Consider the following 25744-nt stretch of genomic DNA (forward strand, 5'->3'; position numbering starts at 1 on the left):
GAGGAGTGGAATTCTGGGTCATATAGTAACTCTGTGTTTAACATTTTAAGCAACTGTCAGACTGGTTTGCACAGCAGCTGCCCCACTTAACATTCCCATCAGTAATGTATGAGATTCTGATTTCTCCACATCCTTACCAATTCTGTCATTTTTCGCAAACTTCAGGCTGGTCTTACTACCTCTAATTTTTTTTCCTTTATCCTTCTAAGTTTCATTACCCTGAAAACTCAGAATGGCTTCCCTGTTGCCTATAGACTTGAGTTCTCAATCCCCTGGCCTGGCACTCTTGCACCCTTCCTGCCCACTCTGAGGCCGCGCAGCGGGCACTGTTGGCTCTCACTTATTCCCGTTTCTCCATCGTCCCACACACTCCCTGCCTCTGTTCACCACCCGCCACTGCAGTGCTGTCCTTTCCTCAAAGCTTAACACCTGGGCTTCCTTGATCCTTTGGTGAGTTGTTCTCTACCTTTAGATGATGCTGTTTCTTTCTTTCATTCAACTTCTGAAAAGTGTTTATAGGTTTATTGCCTGTGCTGAGTAGTGAGCCCTGGGGGCAGGGGTTGGTCTCACTCTCCTGTGTCTCTGGTGCCTGGTACCTTGCTGGGAAAGGACAGATGCTCTGGCCAAGGGACTGAGAGGCACCCTGGGTGACAGACCACCCAGCCATCCTGAGGAAGTTGCTCACCAGCCTGTCTGCCTAGAGCTGGAGAAGCCCATGGGTGTGGGGAGTGTTTCCTGGTGGGTCCCTGGCCCTGTGATGTTCCGGACTCTTCATGGGCCCTCTCTCAGTCTCTGCTCTTCTCTGTCCAGGACTGGTGGACTGGCATAGTCCCTGCCAGTGATGGGACGCGGTGCTCAGCAGCAGCGCTGAAGCTCTCTGAGTATGGTAAGGACTGATGCTTGCCTGTTTTGCTGGCATCAGTGTATTTTGTTACTTCACTTCTGGGGGTGAGGGGCATTTTCCTGGGTGGTCCCCGAAGGCTCTCATTATGGGGCAGCCTTCCTCCTGGGAGAGCTGATGGCACATTCATGGGTGGGATGCCTGACCTTCTGCTGAAGTGGAGGGAGGTAGAGGTAACTGCTAGGAGGTAGAGGTAGCAGGGTAGTTGGAATGGGTTACTCTGATGCCTCCGCCTCCTGCTGTGGTGGGCCACTGCTGGCTGTCCCCAGCCTGTCCCTTTTGCAATGGACAGTACCCGAACAGACTGGCGTGGTCCTCCTAGACGTGTTCTGGTCTTCATTTCTTTCCTCAGTTACCATTTGTTGTCATCTGCACATTCTGAGTGGGCTGTGGCTGCTTGTTCCAGGTGGAATAGATTGCGGACCGGACCAGGGTTGTATTCATCGTCAGTTATTAAAGAGACTAGTGACATCTCAACTAAAAGCAACTGTCCTCTTCCCTCAAACCCCTGTTTCTAGATTCGAATTGCAGCCTTAAATGCCAGCTCCACTGTTGAGGATGATCATGAAGGAAGCTTTAAAAGTCACAAAACACAGACTAAGGAGGCCCAGGTATGTGATCCATAGTCATCCTTTGTAGGCAGACCTAGATCCTCCTTTCTGTAGCTGGTGCCTCATTTTTTCCCCAATGCCTTGTCCTCGTGTTCCAGTGTGAGGAGGCTCCTGAGGGGAGCTGCCTTGTCTGCGCGTTGCTGAAGGTCAGTGGGGGTGCCAGATTTGACTTACGCTCTTTGGAGTCTTGTTTTTTCCCATCACGAGGCCTGGTATCACTTCTGTTTCAGCCTGCCTGCCTTCCTTATCTCTCCACCCATGTCCTGCCTTAGTGCAAGTGTTTGCTCCTGTCTTTGTTTCACCTCCCCCATCACAGGAGAAACCAGGACAGTCTGGAACCCTCTCAAAGGTCTGCTAGTCAGAGGTGTCTGGTCCTCAAGGAATGTCAGTGGGTCTTGGCCTGCCCAGTGCCTGCTTTGTCCCAGAGGAGGTTGTCACCCTCCCCGGCAGTTATTAGGCTAGGGCACAGTGGTGGGTAGAAAGCACTGGAAACCATCCATATCCTTTAGGGGTCGCTGGCTTTCTGGCCACTCTCCTGGCTTTACCCAGAAAGGGCCAGGTGGGCTCATAACCTTGGTATTACTCTGACTGTGTGCCCTGGGTCTCTGTGTTTTTGCTGTTGCTTAGACTCAGTTGAGCCTGGTTGTTCACATCTCCCTGGGGGGCTCCTGAGGGGTTCTTTTCCCAGGGTTGAGATCCTGGGAGGTTGGGGTGTTAGGATTATTTCCACTATAGAGGGTACAGCTGACAGTTAACGTGGTCTTGACTATAGCCAACCCCCCACCCTACACATACTTTTGGCTTGAAAGAGACAAACCTTTGCACTGGCTGAAAACATCTCCTGTCTTGGTTCACAGGAAGCAGAGGCTTTTGCCTTGTATCACAAGGCCCTGGATCTGCAGAAGCATGACCGGTTTGAGGAGTCTGCCAAGGCCTACCACGAGCTCCTGGAGGCACGCCTGCTGCGAGAGGTGAGCTGCCAGCAGTCCAGACGGCGGGCCCTAGAACCAGGCAGCCTGGGTCTGACCTCTGCCTTCCCACCTCTTGGTTGGGTAGTCTTAGACATGTTATTTCCTCTCTCTGCCCCTCGGCTTCCCCACCTGTAGAGTGTCAGCCTCACTGGGTTGCTGTGAGGGTTGAGTAAATCTAGTGAAACACATAGAATGGTTCTTGGTGTGTAGTAGGAGCTCCGTAAGTGTCAGCTATTATTAGTACTTCATCTTCACAACCACTCTGCCGAGTAGGGGTGTGTGTGTGGTGGGGGGGTGTATTATCCCCATTTTACAGTTGTGGGAGTGGAGGCTTAGTGAGGTGTTGATGGCTCAAAACCACCCAGTGAATGAAGCATTAGAGCCAGGATTGGAGCTCTTGGTTTTCTGATACCTAATGATCCCATTGGCAGCATTTTGGCAAATGCCATTTGGGTGATAGCTTATGAGCTCAGTGAGCACCAAGGGCTTTTGGAAAACAGAGGAAAGGCCTGGGCAAACACCACAGAGCCACACTGAGAGCACAGGGTGTGGTGTAGACCGCAGGAAGGTCAGGACTGGGACTCACCACTGGGGTCATGCTGGTGGTGAATGAGTTAAGCCTGAGTTGGCTCGGCCCTGGAGAAGTCACCTGGAGGTATGGGGATGGGTCTCGATCTGAAATCGATTTAAGAAAGAATTGTATTTCATTAGGAGAAAAGCCTTTTGTTTTCAAGTATCCAAACAGCAAGCATAGAGATGGTGTGCAGTGGGGAAGCAGACAGACTGTCAATGAGCATTTTCTGAAACAGAGTCCTTCAGTTAAGCAGTCTCCTACAACTCTAGGGAGGCAGACACTGTATCTCAAGTCCCACTCCCCGATAGTTTCTACCACTGAGGAGGCAGAATGTGAACTGAGTTCTAATTGTCAGCAGAAAATGTCTGTCCCTTCTCTCACTCCAGATGTCTCACTCATATGCCCTGTTGTATAGATTGTCGAGATTCTTTGGTGCTAGTCATGGTGTCTTGGAGTTATGGCTGTGGGAACTGTGACCCTCCTCCCCAATTAGTAGGAAGTAAGCGAGGGCCTAGAGAGGGAAAACGACTATATTCCACTTACATGCTGGGCATGTTTTAGGAGTGGGTCTTCCTCTCAGCCCATGGTGGAGTTCACCTCACAGACTCACAGATGTGAGCAGGTGAACACAGCACCAAGCTGGCAGTCTAAGAACAGAGTTGTTGCTGGGTAGGCCTGACACTGACAGGAGGCTCCCGGCTTGAACTCTCAGGCACGGCAGTAGCGATGGGGAGGGTTCCCTTTTCACTTTTGGTGTTGACTGCCTGCACACTGCCTCATGGTGGTCTGGCCTTTCTTCTGTCTTCTCAGAGCTGGAGGGGTTTCATTGTTCCTTGGAGGGTGGCACCAGGCTGCCTCAAGGGCTTGCCGCAGAGGCCAGCCTGGGGCTGGGTGTCCTACTGAGGCTTCAGGGCCTAGGTGTCACTTCTGCTTCTCTGTCTTTGTTCACAGGCAGTTTCGTCGGGTGATGAGAAAGAGGGGTTGAAACACCCTGGGCTGATGCTGAAATATTCCACGTATAAGAACCTGGCCCAGCTGGCAGCCCAGCGAGAGGACCTGGAGACAGCCATGGGATTCTACTTGGAGGTACAGTCTTGGCGATGCTTGGCTGCCTCTGCGTGTTTGAGAGCCCTTGGGGGAGGGGTGAGGCTGTGGTCTTGTTGGCTGTAGTGGTGTGTCGCCAAGCTGTAGTGCCCGAGGCCCTGGTTAGTGGGTGACAGTAGTGAGTTCAGGTGGCCTGGAGAGTAGGGGCCTGTGTGTGCATTCTTCTTCTGCCACTCAGGGCACGTGACCGTTGGCGAGTTGCTTAATTTCTCTGGGCCTCTAGGTCCACACCAATACAGTAATAGGAAAGAAGGTGGTTGTGAAAAAGAAATGCGTTGGTACATATACAAGTGCTAAGAATAGAGCCTGACCCCTGGCCCCCCTCCGAGCCTGTTCATTGTAGTATTGCCATTATTTCTATACTACCATCACCATCTCTGTGGGCACCTCTGATGTGCCAGACACTGTGCTAATCCTCATGCCATCTTGCAAGGTAGGTGTCTTCACGAGGAGACTGGGGCTCAGGATCACTCTGCTAGTCAGTGTGGGGGCAGGAATACGAACCAAAGGCTGCCTCGAGGCCGTAACCTTTCTAGAATCCCTCTATTTACTTTTAATTGTACTTCCTTCCACTTCTTTTACCTCCCAAATGTGTAAGGAATACATATGTTTAGAGTGACAAAATATGTCAGGAAAATGTTCTGAATTAGGTAAGTCGGTCCATGTAACTTCTGTTTGCCATTTTCCCTGGGTAGTTTGAATGGCTGGGCTGGTGCTGGGCCCTCCCATCACCGTGGGCTCCTGCTCAGCAGGAGAGCCAGCTGAGTGTGGGTGCCCTCTGCTTGTGCTGCCTCCAGGCAGTCATGCTGGACTCCACGGATGTCAACCTCTGGTACAAAATCGGACACGTAGCCCTGAGGCTCGTCCGGGTGCCCCTGGCTCGCCATGCTTTTGAAGAAGGGCTGCGGTGCAATCCTGACCACTGGCCCTGCCTGGACAACCTCATCACTGTTCTGTACACCCTCAGTGATTACACAAGTGAGTCGGCCTTTGATGGCTTTCTCCCATGTGCTTGGGTTTTTGGGACAAAGGAGGGAGAGTGGCTTGGGTAGGTTGGGGGCCAGTTAACACTGAGGGGCTTTCTGACCAACTGTCAGGGAAGGTGGAGATGGTTTTGCATGCCTGCTTTGTTTGGCTTTCTTTCTTACTCAAGTGAGATGCATTGAGTGCACTGTAGTAATAATAAGTAGGATGGTCTCTGAGTGGGTTCCCCTCGGTTATCTCATTTCATACTATCATTGTCCCGTCCTGTGCCACAACCCGTTTCTGTAACTTGCTGACAGATGGCCTTGCAACTGCAGCTTAACCCAGTCTGTGGTTGGGGACCTCTTGAGGTGGCCCCTTCCTTTGCAGAGCAGCAGGGCTACTGGGATGCTTTCTGCCAGATGGATGCCCAGTCTGCCTTCCAGTGGCTTCAGCTACCTGGCTCTGGCCTTGCCCTCTGCTCTGCAGAGAACACATCTGCCCCTTATGTTGCTGGTCCCAAGGCAGACGCTGATTGGGTGTTCTGGGCCTCCCATGGGCATCGGCCCCTTGAGGCCAGAGTGGAGGGTGACTCTCCAGGGGCACTCTGAGCAGGGCTGAGTACAGCAAGCCCAGGGCTCTGAGCTTGCCATGAAGGTGCAGAGCCCGGCTGTTCTTCATAGGACAGACATGCTGATGACCACTTGCTGCTCTGAAGGGCTTCTCCTGGAAGGCTGACTTGCAGGGGCTTTCTCTGTCCCTTTTTAGAGCACAGATGGCACTAGAACAGAGTGTGTTGAGAAGAACAAGGCCCTGCTCACCCTTCCCCATCTCCAGTCTTCCACAGCCAGTTTTTAAATCTTTTTAATTGAGGTAAACATATACACACAGAATGAAGTGCACAGGTTTGAGGTCTGTGCAGTCAGTTTGTATACATGAAACATGTCAAGATGCTGAATGTTTGTGAAGCCCCAGAAGGCAGGCTGCAGCCATTAACACCCCCTGAGGTGACCTTAATTTCTCCCTTTTGTCACTAGAGATGCCATCTGCCTGCCTGTGGTCAAGCCTCCTCTAGTGGAGTCAGGTGGGGGGGTGTCCTCTTCTCAGCCTGGCACCCTCGGCTGTGGCTGTCCCGTCGTGAGCACACCTGTGTGGGGCCTGGCAGTCACTACGCCTTTGTATTGCTGTTGTCTGTTCTGTGTGGTTACACGGTATGACCGTTCTGTGCTGGCGCAGTTGGGTTATTTGGACCCCTGCATAATGCTGCTGTGAATGTGCTTGTTTCCCTCCGGTGCGCACAGGCACTTGTTTTGTTGGTTGCCCCATTTTCTTTCTCTCCAGCAGAATGGGATGGTTCCCTTGGGGCGCCATTTTGCTCTCACAGCTGCTGCTTTCAGAGGCATTTGGGCTCTTCCTGGAAGCTTGTCCCTTGGCTTGGGTGCCAGCTTGAGATGAACAGCCTTGTGTTCCGTCTTCTGTCCCTGGCTATCTAGTTTGCACCCTTCTCTGGATTACAAGTTATGCTCGTTAAACCTAAGTCCTTGTTTGAAAAATAGGTTTGGGGAAATGAACTGATGCATAGGTCTGTGAGAGCACTGGTAGATACACTCATTTAGACCCCAAAGTTAAAGCACCTTGTTGAATGGCCTCCCAGTGGCATTTGTGCATTTAAGCTGAATAGTCAGGGGCGCCTCAGGGTAACGTCTGCCAACCACCTCTTGTTTCCTTGAGACTTCTCAGGCCTTCCCCCTGCAGGAGAGAGAGTGTAGCGCAGCTAGAATGCCTGCTGAGAATGAGCATCTTCTGAAGGCAGCTGGGTGCTTCCCTGGCTTCCTCTCTGGGCGGCACTGATGGCCGCTCTCATGCCACCATGGCCTTGTCCATGAGGCAGGAAGATTGTGTGCGCTGAGCAGTTAGCAGCTTGCTGGGCTGTGCTGGGGCTGCACGGACCCCTCCCTGCCCACAGGTTGCTAGGCCTTCGCATGCCTTGAGTTGTGTGGTCGCTGTGGAGCTTTGTGGTGGTCTCTGCTCTGTCCACCACAGTGCTCTAGAAGGGTACCACTTCTTTTCTCTTCCAAAGGGTCTTGGCTTCTGCCCTGGCTTTCCTTCCTCCTTGCCCCTGGCTCCTTTGTCCAGTCATTCTTGACAGGAGTAGCATGGTAGCAGTCCCGATGCCTAGGCAGAGCAGGGCCAGCACTCTGCTGTCTGTGCCAGTTCCCGTGTGCGCCCAGCAGCACCGAGCCTGTTAGGGACTCGTAGCAGTCGCAGTGGTCAGGGGCTCTTCCCACTTAGGACACTGAAGGCTTTCATGATTCACACTGAAGCTCTGCCTCGTGAGTCATGTCCTCCCATTTTTTTGCGTTAGTTTGTGTGTTACTGTCTCTACTCCTGGAGGAGCTGGAGTCAGCACAGGCTTTCCAGATCATTGATTTGAGAAGGCTTGTTGACAAGAATGATGCACACATGTCTTCTATAGCTGACAATAACTTTTCGTGGCAAGGACAGTTTGAAACAACAAAAAAGGAGAAAAATTGGAAAATACAGGAAAACTAAAGGAACACAAACTAGTTTTGTGTGTATGAATGGCGCCACACCGTATGGCCCATTTGGTGCCTTGCATCTTCCCCATGCCGTCTTGTGGCCTCTCTTCTGGTCATGAGCACATCCCTCAGGCATCTGCATGGCATCTGCTCAGCATCCTAGTGTGTGGACTGGAGAGACCTTCCTTAGCCAGGCCCCAGGGTGGGGCACTGAGTGGTTTCCTGAATTTTTGAAGGTTGTTTTCCAGTTAGCCGATAGTTAATAATCACTGTGGGCCCTGCGGGTTTTTTAGCACCTCCTAGAAGTGGATCGCTGGGTCAGGGGTCCATGTGTCATACCTGTGGTTCTCCAGAAAGGTCATGCCATCTATCCTGGCAGCATCTGGGTTTGCCCCATCTACTGTGGGTTGTGTTATTTTCAGAAATCTTTCCTGATCGAATCAAAGTAGCACCTCATTATCATTTACTATGCATTTCTTAGATTCCGAAGTGGGGACATTTTCTTGGTGTTATTGGTAAGGCCAGAAGTTTGGAGGGCACTCTCAGAAGTCATCCTCTTTCTTTCCCTGCCAGCATGTCTGTACTTCATCTGCAAAGCTTTGGAGAAGGATTGCCGGTACAGCAAAGGGCTCGTTCTCAAGGAGAAGATCTTTGAGGAGCAGCCTTGCCTCCGGAAGGACTCTCTTCGAATGTTTCTTAAATGGTGGGTCCTGCCTCTTCCCACGCGAGTCAGACCCCCACTTCTCTTCCGGCACCATGTGGTTGGTGAATATCAGGAGGCACTTGTCCCTTGTTCTTGCAGGTTCTGACCTGGGGGATGAGCCCCGCACTTTGTCCCCACTGCAGCGCCCCCATCTGGGAACTGGCTTTGATCAGCCATGTTTATTACTCAGCTCTGCCTAATCTTGGCAGTGCTTCCGTGGCTGTCTGTTGCCCTCCTTCCCCTCTGCCCTGCCGGCCCTCCTCTGGACACTAGCAGCAGCCTGCTGTCCACCTTGTCTTCTTGCCACTTTCTGTTCCCCTTTCCAGGGCCTTGCTCCCAGTACTGCCCACATTCAGTGTCCCGAACATGATCCTGACCCTGTCTATGCCCTGTTTGCCTCCAGGACAAATCTCATGCTCAGGAGCATCACCCGGCAGGTCCTTTAACTTTACACTCTGTGCCTGCTTAGGTCTCCTCTTTGCCTTCTGTCTCTCCATCCCCTGGAGGACAGCTGCCCCTGGCCCCTGATAGACTCCAGGCCTGGCCCCACTGGGCACTGTCCTGTCCCTGTACCCTGGCTCCCAGCTTACCTCTCGGCAGCTTCCCAAATGCTGGTTGCCTCCCTCCCAGCTCCAGCTGAATCAGATGCCCTGTTCTCTGGTACTTCCCTGGCCCCTTGGGCTCACCTACTGGGGATTGGTTGTTACTTATCTCGGCATCTGTGCCTCTTTTTTGTATCTGGTCTGAGGGAGCTAATATTCTTTGGAGACTTAAACGAAACTTGGAAGTCCATAAGTGAGTGGCCTTGTGGTGGAGCCCTGCTGGGAGGCATGGGGACGGTCTGGAGCGGAGGGCAGGTAGTGCCTGGGCTGCCTCAGGCAGAGGTGGCCGTGGGGGCACGGCTCAGGCTTCAGATCCCCTGCCCTTTCTCTAGTTCGGAGACACCGGACATGGGTGAGCTGAGTTGTCTTGATGACCTTATTTGGAGATGAGCAGGGTGGGTTAAATTCTCTAAACATTTTCTATAAATAATTGAGAGCAAGATTTTATTTTTCTGACGTTACTATGATACTGTTAATACATATGAAAACCTGTGTTCGATTTTGAATTGTAGAAAGAACAAAGGGTATTAGTCATTTCTAGTGTATGTGGCTACAAGAACACTAATTACTGCCCTTTCGAGGCCAGACTCAAAGTGGTTATTTGTAGGAAGAATTAATACAGATTAAAGGGTATTAACTGCATCCCTGTCTGTAAAATGTTAGCCTTGGCTCTAATTTGTAATTTCTCCTTGTCTTACATGCTTTAGTGACATGTCAATCCATGATGTGTCAGTGAGCGCGGCTGAGACACAGGCCATCGTAGACGAGGCCCTGGGGCTGCGGAAGAAGAGGCAAGCGCTGACTGTGCGGGAGAAGGAGCCAGACCTGCGGCTGGTGCAACCCATCCCCTTCTTCACGTAGGTCACCCAGCTCTCTGGGTCTGCAGAGCCAGCCGGTGGGCCCTGCACAGGAGAGAAACCCTGAGGCCTGGCCCTGGGCTGGGTGCACACTGGACAGATGGCTGGAGGTGTGCGCTTGTCGACTGCCAAGAGGCACACCGGGCCTCCTGAGTGTGCCCTGTCTAAGTCCCTCTTTGCTGTTGCTCTTCTTGAGCCCATCCACCTGCCCCATTCCTGGAAGGCCCCTCTCGTTCTGCCCTGCCAAGAGGAGAAAAGGAAACTGACATTGGGAAGCACTTGAGGGGAGGAAACTGAGTTGAGAGCAGGCAGATGGTGAGTGGGGCGCCTGGAGTGGATTCCAGGTCTAGGTCCTCTGGGTCTTGAGGTCGTGCTCTCCCTCTAGGGTCTCGCAGGGCTCCTTGGAGGATGGGCCTCAGCACAGCCCTTGTGGGTCCCGAACTGTGAGAGGATGGGAAGGCTGGTATTGGTAGCCTGCTGGAGTTGGGGTAATTTAGCCCTTGAGTGAGATCTGGTGTGCAGTTTCTGTTTTTAAAATTCCAGCATCAAATCTTGAATCTTTACATTTAGCATGTCTTGGCAGCAGTGATCTTTTCCCCACTTGAACTCAGAGGCACCATCAGATAGTGGCCCACAGCTCCTGCCCTGCATCAGACAGACCTGGGCCAAGGCTGGCACCACTAGGGGGTGAGCGTGGGACACTACATGCCACTCTCTACAAACAGGAAGAACAACATCCCTGTCTTGCAGGGTTGTCGAGATAACTAAAAGGAGCACGGGGGCGAGAGGGTTGCTAGCTCAGAGCCAGCACTCAGTGTGCCTAGGAAGTGCTGGCTCTGATCCACATTGCGACTGCTTGTTTCCACATGCCAGTCTCCCAGGATATGTCCCACCAGGTGCCGGTATGGTCAGGAAGTTGAGGTCACTCTTCAGGCTGCTCTTGGACTCCTATCAAGTGCCCTGCCCACTGTTTCATCACATGGGTCAGGAGCGCCATCCCTTCTGAGTGTGGGCTCCTCAGTCAAGAAATGTGGGAGTTTGGAAGGGTCATGGATGCCTGCCCGTTGCAGTGAGGAGCAGCAGGCCTGAGGACATAGGTAGTGTGACTGGAGGAGAGAAGCTGTGAGCCAGTGCCTGGCTGCCCTCCCTGGTGCAGGGTGACAGCCAGATGGAAGCATGAGAAAGACAGGCTGGGCTGAAAGAAGCGCTGCTTGGTAGTTACGTATGGGGTTGGGGTATTAGGGAAGAGGGTAGAGATTCCCCTGTGGAAGCAGAGGGTATGGGGCCCTTGACATAACCACCATCTATTCCAGGGCTCAGCACACTTTGCCTGTAAAGGACCAAATGGTAAATACTTTAGTCTTTGTAGGCCAGGTACAACCATCTCTGTTGTACACTCTGTGTGTGTGTGTGTAATAATCCTTCACAAATGCGAAAAACATTCTTAGCTTGTGGGCTGCACAGAACAGACTGTGGGCCGCAATTTGCTCTCTCCTGGCTTCTTCTGTGCCTAGTAGGCATGAGCAAGACATGAGTAAATGAAACTGTGTATTTATAAGGCATTTGATGAAATGCAGCTGGTGAGGGTTCATCCCTGTCCGAATCTAGCCCTTAAGGAAGACAGGAAAAGAATAAGTAAGAAATCCCCTCCAATCCCTGAGGCTCCATTTGATTAGGTTTTGGATTTTGAAGCACTGTCTTTTTCATTCTTTTCTCAACATTTACTGGATACTAGCTTCATGCCAGGCACTATGCTTTGTGCGGGGGACTCCACCTGGTGGGGCCTGGACCTTCACTGGAGCCAATCCCAGGGGCAGCCAGTCATCCAAAAGAAGGAGTACATGCCACAGGCTGGGGGCCTCATGAGAGAGAAGCACAGCACTGGGGGAGCTCCTAATGGGGTCCACACTGCCCTGGGGGTCCCGAGGGCTTAGATGCCTTAGCTGGAATCGGACAGAGAAGTGGCACTGACCAGGCAGAGGGCCAGGGGCATGGGTAGGCACATTGATTTTGGCTAAAGGGAAGCCTGCGTAAAGGCCCTAGGTATTTGGGAGCGTGGTTTTGTTTTCAGAACTGAAAGAAAGCTAGCATGGCAGGGAATGCAGGGGTTGGGGCGGGGGTGAAAAGAGAAGGTGTTGGTTGGCTGGGCCAGGCTGTGCGGCACCCTGAGGCCGAGGTTGTGGTCATTAGCCTGAGAGCGTGGGATGCCATTCAGGGATGGATGGATAGGTGGGTATATCATGCCAGGCTGCAAACTACAACATGTCATACCCCACAACACACAACAGTACATAATGCATAACATGAAACTCAAAATGGCAGCTTACAACATAGCATGCCATACCACAGTAAAATATATGCACAACACAACACAACACACACACAATGGCCCTGGTTTGCCATCTGATTTGGGGACCCACTGAGATGCTCCTGAGAGGCCCTGCCCAAGGGCCTGTTTATCCCCTTAAACCACATCCCCCTTGGCAGTCCTCCCCTCAGAAAACCAGATCAGTGGCAGCAGAGAAAGCCACTGATAGTTTTAGGGTTCAGCCTTTAGGGGAGGAGTTGTTGAAGAATCAGTGGTTTCCATGACTGCCTGGTAGAAGCTGCAGTTGTCTGAGGCTGAGATGCTTCAGGGTGTCCGCCGGGGGACAGGGAGAAGGGTGCCGGGCCCCCCTTGCTCTGGCTCCAGCTTGGCTGCTCCCCCTCAGTGGTGTTGGACTCACAATTTCGTCAGTAGCAGCACCGCCGTGAGGGCTCCCCTGCCTCGTGGGATGGCAGCCCAGGGGCCAGCACTGCTGCCCCTCTCCGGGCTAGCTGGCGCTCTGCACGGAGCATGCTATGGTGGGGAGCTGACTAGGTACGGTGACCCTGTCTTTGCAGCTGGAAGTGCCTCGGAGAGAGTTTGCTGGCCATGTACAACCACCTCACCAGCTGTGAGCCCTTGCGGCCCAGCCTCGGCAAGAGGATCGACCTATCTGATTACAAGGACCCTAGCCAACCTCTGGTGTCCTCTGTGGTGGTGGCACCTGTCAGCGTGATCCAGTCCAGCCCTGTCAGTGCCAGCCCGGCTGTGACAGTGGCAGAGCCCGTGCTCTCCTGTCCCCCTGTGGCCGCGACCAGCTTCCCACTGCACAGGCCCAGCCTCCTGGATGCAGGTGTCCCTGCAGGTGAGCAGGCCTCCTGGGGTCGCCTTCCAGGGAGACCCCTTTTGCTGAGCAGGAATGAGAGTTGGGGTTCCTTGGTCTCCAGAGGGTGGGTTCTGCTGGTGCTCTTGGCTCGAGGTTTAAGTGAACGTCCCCGGCTCCACAGGGGAGCCTCGGCGTGGTTGGCTAGGAGCCGCTTCAGCAGCGAAGTCCCGTGGGAGAGGGCGGGGCTTGGGGGCAGCTCCCTGCCCCGGGTAAGTCCTGACGGAAAGGACTCTTCCTGCCTGTCATGTGCGAGCTGGCAGGTCCCTGTGCTGGCTCTGCTCTGCTGCTGGCCACGTGCCACAGTGCTGCGTGCTGCTTGTGCCGACTCTACTCTGAGTTCTTTGACCTTAAAAAACACTCAGCAACGCCTCCACCATATATGATAGTATGTTTTTGAATGGTTTTCTTGTTTTTTATTTTCACTGGCGTTGTAAAAAATTTCAGACAACAGTTAACATGCCTTTTCTTGGTTTCTGTGCCACCGAGAAAAGAATATCTGTCAGTTAAAGAGATTTCTGAATGAACATCTGTGTGGTTGTTCTACATTTTTTTACTTAATCATACATGACACTCCTCTTCAATTATACAGAAGTTGTCTGTATAATTCATGTGATTCTCCTACTTTCATATCCTTGGGTGCTCAGAGGATCCTGGGGGATGAACAGGGTCAGTGTCACTGCTACGTGCTGTGTCCCATCTCAGGTGCATTCACTGAGGCCCTAGAGGCTTTCACAGCCGCCAGCGGAGGGTCAGAGGGACAGGAGCATTGACTCTTGGAGCCTGGTGTTCTGTAGCCATGAAAAGTAACCTGAAATCTGGCTTGTGGGTTCTGTAAATTCAGGAAAGATGTAAGAGTTAAGGAATTTGAAATGAACTTAGGACTGTTGTTAAAGAAGAGATGGGAGATTTCCTGAATGCCAAAGAAGATAACAGTCAAATGTATTGGTAGAATTAGAAAAGAGGGGCACTGATGTGCCTTTTTGTGCATTTTCCTGTCCCTGCCCCTTGTAAGATTTCAGTTTGTACTCTTTGTGAAGGTGACATTTCTGGGGGAGATAAATCCAAGAAGGGAGTAAAGCGGAAGAAGATTTCAGAAGAGAGTGGAGAGACAGCAAAGCGGCGGTCTGCCCGCGTCCGAAACACTAAGTGCAAAAAAGAAGAGAAAGTTGACTTCCAGGAGCTTCTGATGAAGTTCTTGCCATCCAGGTATTGTGCACACTTTTTCAGATTTGCAAAAACAAGCAAATATAAAATGGCAGCGTACATCAGCAATAATGCTTCTCCTTCCATTGCTGCCCCCTCCTCTGGGTGCCTCCTTGTTTTCCCATAACGTCTGTGCAAACGGCAAGACACAGGTCTCCCTGGATTGGGATCTTGGGTTTTCTAATGGCGGTTTGAGTTGTGCATCTTTCAGAGGACCAGGCACCTCCTGGGCCCTCAGGAGCTGAATGGTCCATGTGCTGGAGGCGACACACTGGCAGGCGCATAAACACAGACACCCACTTGCTGGGAGGCCTGGGGCTGCTGCTCCATGGATGCAGAATCAGGAAACCCCACAGAGGGCAGCGCCCTTCTGCTTGCAGGGAGAGGGTGCCTGCTTGGTTTCTCCAGGCTCAGCAGGACCCCCTTGCATTCTGAGGGGGAGGAGGACTGGCTTGTAAATCCTTCCTTGGTCTCACTGGTTCGGGGCCCAGGCTTCCCAAGCTGGGATGGGCCTGGACCCAGTGCCCCTTTCACGATTGTCACCAGTGCTCCACTCTGTCTTTGCCTTTGCATCTCCTGCAGAGGCCCCAGGGCTCTCGATTTCTGAGCCTCTCAAGGCACTGCAGTTCAGGGTGCCGGGGGTGGGTGCTTCTTAATTGGCCTCCTGCCACTCTTAACTGAGTGGAGAAAGCAGTTCCCTTTCTGCTGGTTCATCATCTTTCTGCCTTCTGACATTTGGTGGGTACATTTCTTGCTTTCGGAGGCCTCCTCTCCTATCCCCTGATCTTTGTGAGCTTATACCTTTTTATTCCTCCACGATTACTGGAGTACAGTTTGAAAGGTGACTGTGTGTGCTCAACGTGCATCTTTAACTGGGAGTCCTCAGCTGGCGTTTTGGCTGGTGACAGTTTATTTCAGTGGTGGAGACATCTAAGTGGAGGAGGAAGAAGAGCCAGAGGCTTTAGGTAGATTGTAACTCTGTTTTACAGCAAGAGTCCCAGTTTCCCTTATTTGTTGCCATTCTTTATGTGGATGCAATACTTCCTGATAAATCCCTCCTAGGCACAGTCTCAGGAACAGGCTTCCCTTCAGGAAAGCTGCAGGGTGGTGCCATGCTTGATGAGGCCGAGAGGTCCAAGGGACCCATTTCCTCAGTTTCCCCTAGCCCTCTTTATGCAAAATGGTTTCTACTTTCTTTTGAATCTTTATTTTAATTGCCGGTTTCCACATCTGCTTCTTTCAGCAGTCAGGCAAGAGCAACATGATGGCTTGTCTGGAGTAGTCACCTGGTGGTCGTGTAATAAGTGAATGATGACACCGAGAGGTGCCTTGTGCGTTTATGCTGCAGGACTGCTTGGTTGAGAGGAAGCTGCAAGGATGGCCCAAGGTGGTCCTTAGGGGGTGTTTGAAAGAATTGGGCTCGCTCAAGAGGGCCCCCCCACAAGTTCCAAGGCTTCGTGAGGAGCCATGGAGGACCAAGTTCAGAAAGGCCTGCTGTGCCCCCAAATACCACCCTCCTGGCCACTTTCTTCTTGCCTGCCGGGCTCCCGTCAGGTCTGGAGCACACCAGGCGCTCTTCCGGCCTGTGTCTCTGGGCCTGTCCTTGTGCTGCTGCTGTGGTCCAGCTGACCCTGTCTCCTCCAGGGTTGGCATGAACGCCTGAGAGGACTTTCTGACTCTGCCCTCTCACGGCGGTCCTGTGGCCTCTTGCTTAAGTGTGTGGTGGTGGGTCTTTCCTTGGGTTCTTTTTTTGTGTGTCTCTGCTTACTGTCTGTCTCTCCCCTTAGAGGGTAAGCTTACTCTGGTCAGGTCTGCCACACTTACAGCCCAATTCCAGCACCTAGCATAGTGCCTCACATGCCCAGTGCTCAGTAATCCTGTCGGACGGGATGAATGAACAAGTGAGTACAGACGAGACGCCAGCTCCCAAAGGCCTAGGTTCTGGACCTGGCTGCCTGCTTGTTGTAGTCTTCTGTCTGTCTCCAACTTTTGTTTCTCTAATAGGAGGAATTCAGGTGCTTGTGTCAGAATGTGTGCTGTGGCTTTTGTGAGTTTGGTATGTTCCATGCAGGTTAAGGAAGCTGGACCCCGAGGAAGATGATGACCCCTTTAGTAACTATGAAGTCCAGTCAGAAGCCAAACTGCAGAGCTTCCCTAGCATTGGGCCTCACAGACTGTCATTCGACTCAGCCACGTTCATGGAATCTGGTAGGAATTGAGCAACATGATCATTCACTGTTGGGAAATTTTCCTCCCATGATCCTATAATCTTAGATTTTGTTCTGGGATGTTTTTTAAAGTGTGGTCAAAGGTTTGCCTGGATTTGTTCTGGCCCTGAGCCTCATGGTCAGCTGGGGGGTTCCTCTGAAATGTCCGGGTTCATACTTGACTATGCTGCCTGAGTGTGGGGTGGGCCAAAGCCAGGGCAGGGCGGGGCAAGTCCAGTGGGCACAGCCAGCTGTTGAGTGCATACTGTGTGCTCTGGCACGTGGCAGCACTTAGAGGTCAGCGCTTTGGTACCCGCCTTAGACCTGGGAATCCAGAGAGGCTGGCTCGCAGCTGGTGAGGGCTGTGGAGCCAGGGTTGGAACCTGGCAGCACCGCCCGGTGGTGGGAGGGCACAGGCTCTCTTCTGCCTCCGCCTCCCCCTGCCCCCAAAGGAAATGGGAGACCCTGGCGTGGAGGGTCCTCTGTCTAAACCAGGTTGTTTCTCTCCTCCTGGGCAGAGAGGCAGGATGTGCACGCCTTCCTGCTAGAGAACCTGACCAACGGGGGCATCCTGGAGCTCATGATGCGCTACCTGAAGAGCATGGGCCTTAGGTTTCTGCTGACGTGGCCGCCAGGCCTGGCCGAGGTTGTGCTCAGCATCTATCACAGCTGGAGGAGGCACAGCGCCAGCCTGCCCAACCCACTGCTGAGGGACTGCAGCAGCAGGCACATCAAGGTCAGGCGGGCGGGGGCCTCCTGAGGGCCAGGGCAGGTGTGGGGGCCCTCGGGGGTGGGGCGGGGGGGCACAGTCACGTTGAGCCTGCTCAGCTGCATCTGCTTGTGAGCCTGGAACCTGAGCCCCTGGGGAGTTTGAAGCAGGACTTCATGGCACCTGCTCTGTGCCTAGAGAGATCCTTTGTTCTGAGCGGAGGACCCACTTGGGGGTGAGAGTGGGCAGAGGGCCGTTAGGAGGCTGTTGCCAGGTGAGTGGTGGTGAAGGATCCTGGACCACTGCTGACAGGGGGACCTGCACATGGAGGCAAGGGAATGAGGAGATGAAGAGGCTTCGAGGGCCAGCCAGGCTGGTGAGGGAGGCGGTGTCCTGAGATGGAGGAAAGCCAGTGGTGAGGGTCGGGGAGAGTGAAGCATTTGGCTGCATTCAGGGTGTCAGGGACTTGCCCAGTTTTCAGCCAGGTGAGAAGATGGAAGTGCAGAGGCTAAGTAGGTTGTTAAGGGAAGTGGGGCGTGGGGGGGAGGTGAGGCACCGCCAGCAGGGGGCCAAGCCCAGCTCAGCCCACCTGCTGCTGCACTCCAGTCCAGGCTTCTTCACTTGGCATCTTCCGAGGCTCAGAAGGGTCCACTGGTCCCCTTGTCCCCTTGGAAGAGGAAGGCTGAATGCTGCGAGGGGCCCTGGGAGCTCTCAGGGCCCCCTGGGTGGTCTTTCTCATTGGTGGCTCAGAGGTGGAGCTTGAGGCTGACAGGTCCCGTAGGGCCCTGTGGGTCAGTGCTCCCTGGCCTTGTGGCCTCCACAGCTCAGGGCGTGCTTCCTTCCTGGCAGCCTCTGCCTGCCAGGCCTGCTCCTGCAGGTAGTGTGGAGTGGCCGAAGCAGCCAAGGCTTTGGTCCCCAGTAAGCCAGGTTGGTCATTTCCCAGCTCTAGCTCCCATGCTTACCCTGGGAGCAGTGTGCTGACCCTGGCACTTTGAAGGGTTGAGTGCCGTCATGTGGATGCAGCGTCTGGCCTGGTACCTGGCCAGTGACAGAGCTGCGTCTTCTGTAGGGCAGCCCCTTGGGCCTGAAGACAGGTTTCCCACCCCTCCCAAGTCTCGTCAAGTGGAGGTCCACATGCCTCTTTTTATGTCCTGGCAGGTAGCCACTGATTATCTTTTATACAATGGAAAAGAGATTGGAGGAAGAATTATATTTTTATCAAAGTAAATTTTATTTTAGTTTATTCCATCCCCCACTGTTTGGTGACTCTTTGTGATACCATTCCTGACGTTCTGGTGCCTGTCCTGCAGGATATGATGCTGATGTCTCTCTCGTGCATGGAGCTCCAGTTGGACCAGTGGCTGCTGACCAAGGGCAGAAGCTCTGCGGGTAGGAGGCATTCTGTGTTCTGTGGCAGGAGTAATTTTCTGAACCCTCAGCAGCCAAGAGAAGGTGGGAGTGGGGAGGCTGAATCATGGAATTCAGACTTATATCTGCATGGGGACATTTCCTGGGTTGACTTGTCAAGCCAGGAAAAAGCCAGGGTCCCAGAGAAGTCCCCTGAAGGACACCTGAGAAGTAGTTAGCAGCAGCTGAGCCCCCGAGGGAGCCACCTGCCTGCTTTTTCTGTTACTCAGGATTGAAGGAAGTGTGGACTGTTTTCTTAAGTTATCACTTGACACTATATGTATCCTCAATAATTTTCCAAAATCATGTGGGTCATTCTGATTTTTAAACCATTACCTGGTTTAAAGATGTGCTCAAATTCAGTCTGAACCATGAGGGCCCTCCAGCTCTTGGAGTCTCTGCATCTCTGTCTGACTTCTCTGCCACTCAGGGGCTCTAAGGCTCTATGGGACTCAGGGCACTGAGGCAGTATGGCAAAGGCTGAAGATGACCTCTGGGGAGCAGAAGGGTGTTTGGAACCTGCACTTGAAGCTGACTCTTTCTGGCCTGACTGGTTTTCAGTATCTCCTCGGAATTGCCCTGCTGGTGTAGTGAATGGCAGATTTGGGCCTGATTTCCCAGGAACTCACTTCCTGGGTGACCTCCTGCAGTTGTCATTTGCATCATCCCAGCGGGACTTGTTTGAGGATGGATGGCTGGAGTTTGTGGTCCGTGTTTATTGGCTGAAGGCTCGGTTCCTGGCACTGCAGGTTGGTTCTGTGGTTGGTTGCTTGGCGAGCACGTGCTGGCACCCAGCAGGGAGGGAAGAGAGACGAATATGTGTGTGTGCATGTGTGGCACCTGCTTGGCACTGGGCTCAGGGTGAGGAAGTGGGATGTGGTGGGGAGTTTTTAGCATTCCAGATATCAGCATGGCCACCAGTCTGTAAAGCACATACCACAGAGCTCTGGGAAGGATCTCCTGTGTCCCTCAAAGACCCCACTCAGGATTGCCTTGAGGTCTTGACCCTTGGCTTCTGTTTTCCTGAGAGAGCTTGAGTGAGTGCACAACTGAATACAGAACTTTCCAGAAAGAAATTAGCCAACTATCTTGTGTGAATTCTCAGAAAGTTTCCCTTGGAGCCTGGTCTGGGTGGCCAGGGTGAACTGCCTGTTACCCAGCATGTTGCATATGGTGGCACCTTGCGCATTATGGTAGAATGAGCAAAAGATTGTCATGGTTGATTCTGGAGTTAGCACAGGCCTAGGTTCTAATCCTGAGTCTGTCATTTATTATCTCATGATCTTGAACAAGACATTCAGCCTTGCTCAAGTGTCCTTGGTGTCCTCACCTGCGACATGCAGTTCGTGATATCTGTCCTTAGAGTTGTGGTATAAATCAGTTAGTCAGTCAGTCAGCCACTCAGCAAATGCTTAGTGAGCCCTGGCGTGTGCCAGGTCCCTCTGTAGAGGGGGTAGCCGTAACTGGATAAAGCCCCACACTGTGGGGTCGGGAAGGTAAGGTACCTGGCCCAGCACAGAGAGGTCCCTTCCTTCTGCCCCTGTCCCTTGACTGCTTTTCCTCTGACCAGGGAGACATGGAGCAGGCCCTGGAGAACTATGACATATGCACAGAAATGCTCCAGAGCTCCACTGCCATCCGGGCTGAGGCAGGGGCTGAGCAAAGAGACATCGTTATCCGCCTGCCCAACCTCTGCAATGACTCTGTCGTTTCCCTGGAGGAGGTGAGTGGGAGTTTTCCTAATGGTATTTTCTTGGTCAAAGATTTATTCTGGGTTGTCCCAGTTAGACCAGGCCTGACCCGAGCAGGGCTCCTTCCTCCACTGGGAGGGCAGAGGGGCCTGGGAGAGGCAGCTCTGGCAACCAGGGGCCCCTCGGACTTGCAGCACAGCCCCTGATGGAGAGCTTGTTCAGGTGACGGGGCGGGACTGGAGACACTCACTGGCATGATTTAGAGTGATTTTTGCTTCACTTTCCAGGCTGTGTGTGACACAGCCTTAGGGGAGTTAGAGGGAGACTCCAGCAGAAGCAGACCAGTGCCAGTCTGGCTGTGGGGTCGGGTCAGCAATACGTGGTATGTGTGCTAGGCTCTGTCAGGTTCTACTCCTGTTCCCACCCCACCTCAGCTCCACAGCTGTGTGTGTCCACATTGGCTGAAAGTGGTCTTCAGACTCTTGCACGGCTGTTTCTGGGCAAGGCCAAGTGCAGTGCCCCTGCTGCATGGCAGACCTGTGAGGAGTGGGTTCTAGGGGTCAGTGGCATGTGGCAGCCTGTGGTCCAGGGCTTGCTGAGTCCCTGGGGGCCTGCTGCTCTATGCTTGCACGAGTCTAGTTTGCTGAACAGTGGCCACAAGGCTGTCCAACTATTTTGGCAGACACTTTTCTGGAACCTCTGCTTCTGGGATGGTTTTCAGTTTTTGGTATGTTTGTTTCTTAAAGAATTGAATGCCTTGACCTTAATGAAGTATTTTTTTATAAAGTATTCATTTAATTTGAATGCTGATATATTAATAGGGAGTCTTAATTTTGTACTTCTCATCTGGGTCTGATAAATGCAAACACTGGCCAGACTGAGAGAAGGTGTGAGGGATTTGTCTTTGGGCAGCATTTCTGGGCCTTTACCAGATTGATAAGAACCTGAAGTCGCTGGAGCGGTGCCAGTCCCTGGAGGAGATTCAACGACTGTACGAGGCTGGTGACTACAAGGCTGTAGTGCACCTGCTCCTCCCCACCTTGTGTACCAGTGGATTTAACCGGGCCAAACACCTGGAGTTCATGACATCCATTCCTGAGAGGCCAGCCCAGCTGCTGCTGCTGCAGGTGTGTGCTGCCCACCCCCCCCTTGCTCCTGGTACCTTCTTTGCATGGTTGTCATTTTGTTATGTGGAGGCATTGAGGTAGCCCTTGAGAACATGCACTTAGAAGAGAAACATGGGAGTAAAAACTGCTAACCTGGTGGGTGATGCTAGTCAGAAGATACGGTCCAGATCAGTTGGAACCTAGCTCTGCAGGCTCCAGGGTTCAAGACACTGAACTTCTGCATGACAGACAAGAAAGGAAGAGTAGTTGGATGTGAGCCAGCCAGGCAGCCATTTTTCTGTCTGCTTGTCTTTTTTGATTACTTTTTATTAACTGTTGAGTAGATTTTTTAAAAATTTTGGTATCATTAATCTACAGTTACATGAAGGACATTATGTTTACTAGGCTCCCCCCTTCACATCCCCTTTCACAGTCACTGTCCCCCCCACATCCCCTTTCACAGTCACTGTCCATCAAAATAGTAAGATGCTGTAAAATCACTACTTGTCACCAAGTTCACAGTCACTGTCCTTCAACATAGTAAGATGCTGTAAAATCACTACTTGTCTTCTCTGCGATGCACAGCCTTCCCCGTGCCCCCCCAACACTATACATGCTAATCGTAACGCCCCCTTTCTTTTCTTCCCGCCCTTATCCCTCCCTTCCCACCCGTCCTCCCCAGTCCCTTTCCCTTTGGTAACTATAGTCCATTTTTGGGTTCTGTGCTTCTGCTGCTGTTTTGTTCCTTCAGTTTTCTTTTGTTCTTATACTCCACAGATGAGTGAAATCATTTGGTACTTGTCTTTCTCCGCCTGGCTTATTTCACTGAGCATAATACCCTCTAGCTCCATCCATGTTGTTGCGAATGGTAGGATTTGTTTTTTTCTTATGGCTGAGTAATATTCCTTTGTGTATATGTACCACATCTTCTTTATCCATTCATCTACTGATGGACACTTAGGTTGCTTCCATTTCTTGGCTATTGTAAATAGTACAGCGATAAACATAGGGGTGCATCTGTCTTTTTCAAACTGGAGTGCTGTATTCTTAGGGTAAATTCCTAGAAGTGGAATTCCTGGGTCAAATGGTATTTCTATTTTGAGCATTTTGAGGAACCTCCATACTGCTTTCCACAATGGTTGAACTAATTTACATTCCCACCAGCAGTGTAGGAGGGTTCCCCTTTCTCCACAACCTCGCCAACATTTGTTGTTGTTTGTCTTTTGGGGTCTTTGGTGTTTCCATATGAATTTTTGAACTATTTGTATCAGTTCATTGAAGAATGCTGTTGGTAGTTTGATGGGGATTGCATCGAATCTGTATATTGCTTTGGGCAGGATGGCCATTTTAACGATATTAATTCTTCCTAGCCACGAGCATGGGATGAGTTTCCATTTGTTAGTGACCTCTTTAATTTCTCTTGAGTCTCTTATAGTTTTCAGGGTATAGGTCTTTCACTTCCTTGGTTAGGTTTATTCCTAGGTATTTTATTCTTTTTGATGCTATTGTGAATGGAATTGTCTTCCTGATTTCTCTTTCTTTTTTTTTTTAAATAATTATTTTTTATTGAAGGGTAGTTGACGCACAGTATTACATTACATTAGTTTCAAGTGTACAACACAGTGGTAGAACATTTATATACATAATTCTAGGTTCCAGCTATCACCCTACCAAGCTGTTACAATATCTTGACTATATTCCTTATGCTATACATTACATCCCGGTTACTTATTTATTTTACCATTGGAAGTCTGTCCTTTTTTTTTTTTTTTTTTTGTGAGGGCATCTCTCATATTTATTGATCAAATGGTTGTTAACGACAATAAAATTCTGTATAGGGGAGTCAATGCTCAATGCACAATCATTAATCCATCCCAAGCCTAATTTTCGTCAGTCTCCAATCTTCTGAGGCATAACAAACAAGTTCTTACATGTAGAACAAATTCTTACATAATGAATAAGTTACATAGTGAACAGTGCAAGGGCAGTCATCACAGAAACTTTCGGTTTTGCTCATGCATTATGAACTCTAAACAGTCAGTTCAAATATGAATACTCATTTGGTTTTTATACTTGATTTATATGTGGATACCACATTTCTCTCTTTATTATTATTATTTTTAATAAAATGCTGAAGTGGTAGGTAGATACAAGATAAAGGCAGAAAACATAGTTTAGTGTTGTAAGAGAGCAAATGTAGATGATCAGGTGTGTGCCTGTAGACTATGTGTTAATCCAAGCTAGACAAGGGCAATAAAACATCCACGTATGCAGAAGATTTCTCTCAGAACAGGGGGGGTGAGGTTCTAAGCCTCACCTCTGTTGATCCCCAATTTCTCACCTGATGGCCCCCCTGCGACTGTGCCTGTCTTAGGTTGTTCCTCCCTTGAGGAATCTTGCCCGTCTCTGGCTAACCAGTCACTTCCGGGGCCATACAGGGAAATGTGAAGTTGGTAAGTGAGAGGGAAGCCTTATTGTTTGAAAAGGTTAGCTTTTTACTTCTTTGCATATTTATGCCCTGTAGCTTCTATGCCCAGCATTTGTCTTGAGGTATCTTTACCACTTGGAAGAATTATGATACTCGGTAAATTTGATATGAGGCACGGATTCTATTTAAGGGTTGTAATTAGGAAGGAAGAAGAAAAGCTATAGAAGTAGCAGGTGGAAGAAAACATGGGAAGATTGATTATTTCTTTGACATATCTTCTTGTAGAGTAACTTCAGCATATATAGGTTTTAAGCTACTACTTAAATTGTGCACACACATTAACATAATAGGAGTATAGTTACATAACCAAAGCATATCTGTAATTACCAGCCATCTCCAGTGAAACCAAGAAAACCAGTTAGGCACCTTAGGCATTTGTGAAAACTTATCTATGATATGGTGGATATTGTCCAACTGAACTTGAACAGTCTGAGAGAAATCAGACAAATTAAAACAACCCATTCCTGGGGACTGTTCACATGCCATATGTTCTTTTAACAGTAAATAGTCTGTAGTTGTAAGACTTTGGAGCGCTATAATTTGCACTTCTCCAAATTCTTGGTTGAGTTCCAACAGTATACATCCAGTCAAATTTGTTGTTTTACTGTATGCACAGGCCAGCTTAGATATCTCCTTCCTCATTCCCATGGCAAGTCCAGGAACTGGTGGGATGAGTGCATCTACAGCTGTAGCAGTGCGTGGATCTTTGTTGGGGTTTTTTGATGATCATCTTCTGGCATGAGTCTTCCAGAGAGTGCAGATGTTGGAAGTTCTTTTTCATATCGTATCTTAGTTCATTTTCGGGGTAGCCCAATTAGGCTTTGATCCTCTGTATAAACACAAACAGACCCTTTGCCTACACTTTTATATGCCCTTTATACCCTTGTGTAGAACTCGTTGGAGGTTACCACACAGGAACTGCCCTTTTTTTTTTTTTTTTTGCTTTGTTTTTGGTATCACTAATCTACACTTACATGACGAATATTATGTTTACTAGGCTCTCCCCTATACCAGGTCTCCCCTATAAACCCCTTTACAGTCACTGTCCATCAGCATAGCAAAATGTTGTAGAATCACTACTTGCCTTCTCTGTGTTGTACAGCCCTCCCTTTTCTCCTACCCCCCCATGCATGTTAATCTTAATACCCCCCTACTTCTCCCCCCCTTATCCCTCCCTACCCACCCATCCTCCCCAGTCCCTTTCCCTTTGGTACCTGTTAGTCCATTCTTGAGTTCTGTGATTCTGCTGCTGTTTTGTTCCTTCAGTTTTTCCTTTGTTCTTATATTCCACAGATAAGTGAAATCATTTGGTATTTCTCTTTCTCCGCTTGGCTTGTTTCACTGAGCATAATACCCTCCAGCTCCATCCATGTTGCTGCAAATGATTGGATTTTCCCTTTTCTTATGGCTGAGTAGTATTCCATTGTGTATATGTACCACATCTTCTTTATCCATTCATCTATCGATGGACATTTAGGTTGCTTCCAATTCTTGGCTATTGTAAATAGTGCTGCAATAAACATAGGGGTGCATCTGTCTTTCTCAAACTTGATTGCTGCATTCTTAGGGTAAATTCCTAGGAGTGCAATTCCTGGGTCAAATGGTAAGTCTGTTTTGAGCATTTTGATGTACCTCCATACTGCTTTCCACAATGGTTGAACTAACTTACATTCCCACCAGCAGTGTAGGAGGGTTCCCCTTTCTCCACAGCCTCGCCAACATTTGTTGTTGTTTGTCTTTTGGATGGCAGCCATCCTTACTGGTGTGAGGTGATACCTCATTGTAGTTTTAATTTGCATTTCTCTGATAATTAGCGATGTGGAGCATCTTTTCATGTGTCTGTTGGCCATCTGTATTTCTTTTTTGGAGAACTGTCTGTTCAGTTCCTCTGCCCATTTTTTAATTGGGTTATTTGT

The 25744-nt window shown here is 50.6% G+C and overlaps 1 protein-coding gene across 8 annotated transcripts in view; it reads left to right on the forward strand.

Annotated features, from left to right (window-relative positions):
* CABIN1 (calcineurin binding protein 1) overlaps positions 1–25744 on the forward strand; it is a 157193-nt gene that overhangs the window by 12636 nt on the left and 118813 nt on the right. For 7 of the 8 annotated variants that reach the window (XR_008993846.1, XM_057492208.1, XM_057492206.1 and 4 more), the window contains exons 2-16: positions 811–886; positions 1420–1512; positions 2370–2483; positions 4009–4143; positions 4959–5139; positions 8238–8367; positions 9677–9826; positions 12710–12996; positions 14055–14223; positions 16292–16428; positions 16946–17163; positions 18447–18525; positions 19105–19292; positions 20114–20266; positions 21167–21361. Coding sequence is in view for 7 of the 8 variants with exons in the window: in XM_057492208.1 (XP_057348191.1) it covers positions 884–886; positions 1420–1512; positions 2370–2483; positions 4009–4143; positions 4959–5139; positions 8238–8367; positions 9677–9826; positions 12710–12996; positions 14055–14223; positions 16292–16428; positions 16946–17163; positions 18447–18525; positions 19105–19292; positions 20114–20266; positions 21167–21361 (2232 nt within the window). In the remaining variant the exon portion in view is untranslated. The remainder of the gene's footprint in view (positions 1–810; positions 887–1419; positions 1513–2369; positions 2484–4008; positions 4144–4958; positions 5140–8237; positions 8368–9676; positions 9827–12709; positions 12997–14054; positions 14224–16291; positions 16429–16945; positions 17164–18446; positions 18526–19104; positions 19293–20113; positions 20267–21166; positions 21362–25744) is intronic. The other variant, XM_057492207.1, reaches the window with a different exon arrangement.

This window comes from Manis pentadactyla, chromosome 14 (assembly GCF_030020395.1).
Source record: "Manis pentadactyla isolate mManPen7 chromosome 14, mManPen7.hap1, whole genome shotgun sequence".
In the NCBI taxonomy this organism is placed as follows: Eukaryota; Metazoa; Chordata; class Mammalia; order Pholidota; family Manidae; genus Manis; species Manis pentadactyla.